At 44.6% G+C, this 7,093-nt stretch overlaps 1 protein-coding gene across 1 annotated transcript; it reads right to left on the minus strand.

The window, feature by feature from the left end:
* Positions 1–1,421: 1,421 nt before the first annotated feature.
* Positions 1,422–5,307, minus strand: Nadsyn (NAD synthetase). Its single transcript, XM_065221450.1, has 4 exons — positions 5,288–5,307; positions 5,050–5,213; positions 4,117–4,372; positions 1,422–4,055 (listed from the first exon to the last, which is right to left on the minus strand). Exons 2-4 carry the CDS (start codon positions 5,193–5,195, stop codon positions 2,049–2,051), a joined length of 2,409 nt encoding a protein of 802 aa, XP_065077522.1. The 5' UTR covers positions 5,196–5,213; positions 5,288–5,307; the 3' UTR covers positions 1,422–2,048.
* Between the last annotated feature and the right edge of the window lie 1,786 nt (positions 5,308–7,093).

Here is a 7,093-nt window from a genome sequence, read left to right on the forward strand (position 1 = left end):
TCGGTTAAGCGGGGATGATGGAGAAGTAACCGATGAACTAGCTACAAGCAGTAGCATGCCATGATAATATGTAGTAACGCATAAATTTAGTTTCAATTCATCAATTACACCAAGCAGACCTACCCGAGCAAAGTCGGTTAACAAAATGAAAGCAAATCGATATTAAAGTGTGCAGTTCCTATCATAATGAAAACTCATTTTGATTTCATATTTTACGACATAAGTCTGATATCATATTGTGCTTTCATTATGCAGTCAAGACTTTTTAAATGAAAGCAACTTAACTTAACAGCAGAACTTCATGTTTACGTCTTGTTTAAAATTTAATTGAAATTCATCTGTCGTTGAACTAATGATTATTTGATTTGTTTGACACATTTTAGGTCATTCGTGACTTGCCCGGGGTGAGATTGGAGCCCAAGTCTTTCAGCTTGAGAAACATGAATGGTAACCATTTACTCCAGGTCCGTATTCAGTTAAACATTATGAATGCAAAATCAGTAATCAAATTGATTTCATTGAAAGCAGGATTAGTTTTCCGTTTGCTTCAACAGCGTAAAATTTTGCTCTCATTTTTGCTGTGTTAACCGTTAAGTCAACCAAAATGAGATCAACTGGAGTATTCAAAATAAGTTACATCATAACAACAAATTTTGATTTCAATTTGATCTTCAGCTTTGCTCGGGTATATTCACTCAATTGTCCCATTAGACCCCAAGATACAGACAAAGGGTTAAGCATCTCCATCTATGCGTTAACTTCACGCATGAAGTAATACAAACATGATTAGTTATAGTATGCGTCAAATATGGTCCCTTTACAGTATTGTGATTTTTCACATCATTCGAAGTGTTCCCGGATCTTCCCAAAGACGCGCCCTCTCATTAATCAAAATAGGTCTTCTTAGTGACAAAAACAAGCAATGATACTGATCAAACATATACATTGCTAGTCAAATATTATGGACAGATCTCACCAAATGCTGTTTCGATGGATCTTGTCTCAAGGCATTAAAGTCAACATCGTCCTCATCTTCTTGCTGCTGCTGTGGAATAAACATCTACAGTCACCCCAATATTATGGGTCACCCACAATTATGGGCCACTTCCATTTGATTAACACGCAGAGGCGGAACTGACTGACCCATAATACTGGGCTAACCGTATATGCTTTTTCCACAGCAGCTACTGTTCACAATCTTCCATGCACAAGTCACTAAATGATTCGGGATTATCAATAAAAGATCTATTCGAACCACAGGCACTAACTTTCTATTGTATAGCTGAAGCCATTTGAAAGGATGAGTTGCGATAGGCTGCTGACCCTAAATTAAATCCTGTGAAACTTCAAGCAAAGGAGCGTTCTTTCAACCCTACCGACATATTCTACAACCTGGGATATTTTCCTCTAAATTTCCAACCTTTATTAGGATCCCAATTTTGCTATCAAAGTTGTACCTAGATACTAGTAATTTTAAATATTTCCATCGTAATTCGAAAGTCGTTGTTCCCTAGAATTTTAGTAAATAGCGCCCTTGTTTTGGGGTCGTCTAACCGTGAGTATGTGTGCTTGTGGTGCTAACAATTACATTTGTTGAGGTCTGCTCTGCTTGTAATTCTAAGTTATTTATTTTAGGTATTCAGTTAGGTAAGAATATGCCTATATGAACTATAAAAAGAATCTAAAATCTCCTCCGCTCGTTCGTTATGCGCACTTTTCGGTTTTCGTTTTTGTATTTAAGGTTCAATATCGGTAAGTGACAGTGCAAGGTTATTCATTTTGTTATTGTAAGTTGCCTTAATTATGCGTAAACTTCGAAAAGCACAATGAACAGAAAATCAACTAGAAAAGTGGAAATTTTTTTCGAGTTTCCGTTTAAAAAAGCCTGACTTTATTTTCTAACTGCTAGGTTGTATGTGTGTGCAGCAGCACGTGTAACTGGCATCGGTAATAATTGGTAAAGCGTTATTGGTGATCTCCAAATTCATCACTTCAGCTACTTACTGGCCCTATTTATGCGTGGTATTTTTTCCGTTTATGCGACTGACTTAAACTGGCACGCCGGTTCTATCCTTAATCTTCCCCATCACACTCGAATGCATCTTCGAGTAGCCTCCACTGCTGTGCGATTTGGTCAACTTCAACGACTCGTGTCCGGTGTGGTTGTTGTTCAGTTGGTGGGCACTACCGCCGCTGCTCATTCCGGTGTTTCCGGCTTCGGAGAAGACCAACGGTGAAGTACTCTTGTCCCCACCGCTGATTCCCCGCCGAGCACTACTTGGTGAGTGGCCGCTCTTGGCCGAACCGATATCATAATGACCACCACTGCCGCTCTTGTCATCGCCGGATGACGGCGGTGCCGTGACTGGGCACGTGGTCCGCTCCAGCTCCTCATCGATACACTTGAACTGCCAGCTCCAGTTGGCCCGGTACAGGAACGGTCGGTGGTCGAACCGATTGTCATCCGGACTGTATGATTCGGCGTGGTACGATGGCGTAAGGACCGTCATCTTGTGCCGATTGATGGCATAGCAGCGGAAGAAGTGCTTCACCTTGTCGGAGACTTCCCGTGGTGTACAGCTCTCCTTCCACATCGATACCAACTTGCAGAACATGCTGTAAGGACCGCAGTAGTTCTGCTTCCGCAGGCGGCCAAATTCACTCAGCTCATGGTAGGTCATGCCCATGTCTTCTTCGTCCGTTTGGGCAAGGGCGCCCTCATGCAGTGGTTCCAGCTCGGCAGTTGGTGGTGCGGCAACGATATCCAAAACTATGGGAAGATTGAACTTGTCCTTGGCAAACAACAAGAAACGTTTCAGATCCGTCTTGGAGATGCCTCCGATGGGGTTGATATCGGCCGACGAGCAGTCATACTTGGTCATATATCCACGCAGGGCTTCGTCGACGTTGGCCGATCCCAGAACCAACAAGCCACCCGGTCGGTTGCGTACCCAAAGTATCAACTGGGCAAACAAGTACGACAGGACCATTCTCGTCCTCGCCTGAATGTTCTGCAGAGCCAAATTCTGCCTCGGACAGCCTCCTTGTGTTTTGAACAAGGGTTTCATTCCCGTAACGGTGTTGAAGATCGACAGCAAAGCACTCACTGCGCCATCGATGTTGATCTCCAGATGATAGCTCCCAATCTGATTGGCCAAACTGTTCGCCCTTTGGCGGGTTTCCTTGCTTGAATTCTCACTGCCCATGTAGCACGTCACCAGCAGACGGTTGCACAGTGCAGCCGGATTGTCCGGAGTGAATTCCGGATCGGCGAGAATCTTCCGGATGTCGTGCAGCACCTGAATGTCCCCGAGCATGATCGATTTCACGACCAGACGGCACATGGAGTGTACGATAATGGCCGTACTGCTCGAATCGACTCCTCCACTCAGCGGCAGGAAGAAGCCACCTTGACCCGACCGACGAAGATAATCCCACATCCAGCAAGCCGGTCCGAGTGAAATTTCCTCCTCCGCACTGTGATAGATCCACTCGAGAGGGGCACTCGGTGGGATGTTCAGGTCACATGCATGGGACAGGGCAAAGTCGACGTTCACCCGAGGATAGGTCGGAGTTGATGCGGCAATTGTACAACGCGAGCGCATAGCCACCCGATACGACCGGATGTCCTCCAAATCCACTGTCGCCGTTGTGACCTCAACGTCCTCCAGAGAAAATTGCTTCCCCCTGGCAATGACATGACCGTTCAAGGCAACCGCCGAACACCCATTGAAATACACCCGCTGGCCATCGCACCCCCGAAGGTTACTGAACAAATACGCACCACCTGCCTTGTAGCTGGCATTCCGGATCAAATCCGTCGTTATGTAGGCCTTTCGCAGCTGCATGTAGCTTCCGGAACTGTTGACTATAATCTCCACCCCCGACAGGGACATATCGATGTGGGTACTTCGGGGGTTCCACAACTCCTCGCAGATCTCGTACCCCAAACAGGTGTCCCTGGTGGCGACGACGGCGTCTCCGATGGGCACCGTATGCTGCCCGGTGGCCGAGGCAATCATCCGCGGAAGGTAGTATTCCTCGGTTTGACGTACCTACGGGGATAGAAACACTTTGTTAAGCTACAATTGTGAAGCAATAGGAATCGAATCAAACCTTGGTCCAGGAGGAGAACCACCGCGTCTCGCGGTAGTTCCCGTCGTCGCACATCACCAGCTTCGGCCGGATGAGCAGGATGCGCTTGTTGTGGAACACCACCCGGCAGTTGTAGGCCACGTTTCGGTGCTGCACCGGCATGCCGACGTCGATCAGCATGTTCTGGCAGTGCGGCGACATCATGATCTCCAGCAGGATCTCCCACGAGTGCAGATAGGTGTCCGATTCGTGGAAGTGGTCCTCGCAGCTGTAGCCACTGTGTGTGTGTGAAATGGATGAAAATTGAAGGTGATAAGCTTTTAGTGGAGGAGTTTAGTGTTCAATTTGAGAGGCCCTTTCGCCTAAATTTGAGTAACAGTAACTGTTTAGCTTACTCATAAATCGCATAAAGTGCAGGATCTCAGCGATGAGTAAATTTGCCTCATGTTTTCCCAGGTTTAAGAAAGCATTACAAGTATCCCAACATGATTAGATAGATAGACAATAGAAGCTCAATCATGCAAACAACCTATACCAAATGACAGTGGAATCATTCCTCTACCTGTTTGTATTGTTAGTTTTCGAGGTTGAGCTTTAATTCGTGAGAAACCGATGATTGAGGTGTTTGTTTACAAAAGTAATTATGCCCTAATCTCGAAGTTCTTCGGAAATTCTAGAAAATTGTTTCGCTTAGCTGTAGCAATGCAAAGAGAAAATCGATGAAGACAATCGATCATCGTGTATACGCCCTTATGCATGCTCACTGTCGAAATGCTAGTCTTTAATAGAATACCATAAGAGTTCACTCCTAGTGCAATCTAAAGTCTTCTTAATAGAAGAACAACAACAACCTAGTACAATCACAAACAATGTTTATCCTGAAGAGTAAACTGAGCAATCTTCCAATTCACCCCATTTTACGGCATCTACTATTACATAACCATTTCCACTTACGTCACTTCCAGCTCCGGCCCGGTCCGATAGGTGGCTCCCATTTCGCGCGCCTCCAGAATCGACTCCATGATGCGGGACATGTTTCCCTCGAAATCCAGCGCCCACTGGTTCAGGGTGGCAACGGCGACCGTCACTTTCCGTCCCATTCTGCGTCGTTTGCTCGTCTGGAAAAGCAGAGAGAAATTTGAATGATTAGTGAATATTGGAATCAATTAATGTTCGACGAAATCGAAGTCACCGTTGGATTGTCACTAGTGTTTTTGTTTTGATAGGTACAACAACTAAGCTACTACGTTTTTTTTTCTCAGCGTGAATTGACCACTCTACAACGAATAATAATACTGACAAGCATAATGCCGGTTATCGTAGCCGCCGTCTGGCGTCTTTGCGTCTTTTCTGATGTTTATTCTTTTTCTAGTTCAAAGCTCACAACTCAACCAGTGTAGCAGTAGTAAATCCGCCGAAAGCTAACGACAGCACTAACTGAACTACTATTAAAACAGAATATGGAAAATGAGCCCCATCCACGCAGGGATGGATATAAACATGTGCCGAGGTAGCGCGCGAGATCCCCGTCGTAAGGGTTTGAAGAAAAGTATCGACCAAGCATTTTGGCAGCAAGTAGGTACCTGAATAACGGCACTTGTGTGTACCACCTCGGTAGGGGTGTGGTTTCCGTGGAAACCACATGGTCGCCGCCATCGGGTTGGTAGTAGGCAGCGACATTAACACGTTAGTGATTTGAACGGCTGTGTCCCTAGTAACCATCGGGGACGGGTGAAACGGAGTTGCCAGATTGAATTTTTGAATTATGGAACTCAGTAGAGTATTTTAACCTAATTCTGCCAACGCTGCGACCGAAACTACACAGCAAGTCATAACCACTTTTCGTCGGCAAAGTTTCAGCTGCTAATTTATGTCGGCAAACAACAACACACGCTGTGATATTCCAATCCTCGTTCGTCCGTGGAGGACTGAGCAGAAAACTTCTTGCATCAGAGGGTAGAAGTTAGCGCGAAACTAAAATGAGAATCCCCAACGGGAGGCTCTCGGATGCGATATGCAGGAGCGCCAACTCCCACCCCTTTTGTTTTCCACACGGGGCTTAAGTTGAGAAATGAGTGTCGATTTCGAAACATGACGTCAAATGAAAGGATTTGAGATGTTGTAGAGGGGGGAATTGGTTGATGAGGTTCATTAAAGGTTACTCAACATAAAGATAACATATTCAAATGATATCCGGAAATGTCGCAACCGCAAACATCAAGCAGATTATATTGCCTACTTCGTTTTTATTGTGTGCCTTGAGTGCGAGTCACAGTGAAACCACAGGTAGATTTACGAGATATTTAGTCAGAAATTCGACGGTGAAAATGGGATGGATTTTTTTCCACACTGAAAATAAACTCGCCACTTTTTTTCAGAATGATGAATCTCGGATTCTATTTATTCGTTCCCTAATGTTTTGATACCGTTGGAGAGGTTATTTCCTCAGCTTTTCGGAACGGATTATTATGCTTTAACGAAGTTTTACAAAGAGCAGTACTCTTTCAGCAGTGGAATTAAAAGTTTGACTATTTAACATTCTACTAGATAGGGTAGAGCGCAGGGGGTAAGTCACTCTGCCACCTTGTGTTAATACCCACAAAAACACACTCCGACACCCCTAATACATTTTTAATGGTTATTTTGCTTAAAAACGTGTTTGGGGTATCTTCTCAACCATTGGTGAAATAGTTATACCATTAGGGTTATCGTTTGTTTATGGTATTTTTTTATTAGGGACATTCCAAACACCTTGTCACGCAGGCTGCCATCACATAAAAGATAATTTTTCATCAATTCTGGCAGCACTTCCAAGAATGTTTCCATCATGTGTTGTTTATAAACAAACCAATCCAACCTGTCAAATTTGAGAATATTTGTATAACGATTGGTTTATTTATATGAGCCAGGATATGAGCGAGTGCTCCACGCTAGGTTCCAAGTTAGTTTCACCATAGAGGTAACTCTAAGACTAGTAAGTCCCAAAGAAACGAGCTCT

This window comes from Ochlerotatus camptorhynchus, unplaced genomic scaffold (assembly GCF_037179485.1).
Source record: "Ochlerotatus camptorhynchus isolate MF236.1 unplaced genomic scaffold, CSIRO-AGI_Acam_v1.1 ptg000142l, whole genome shotgun sequence".
In the NCBI taxonomy this organism is placed as follows: domain Eukaryota; kingdom Metazoa; phylum Arthropoda; class Insecta; order Diptera; family Culicidae; genus Ochlerotatus; species Ochlerotatus camptorhynchus.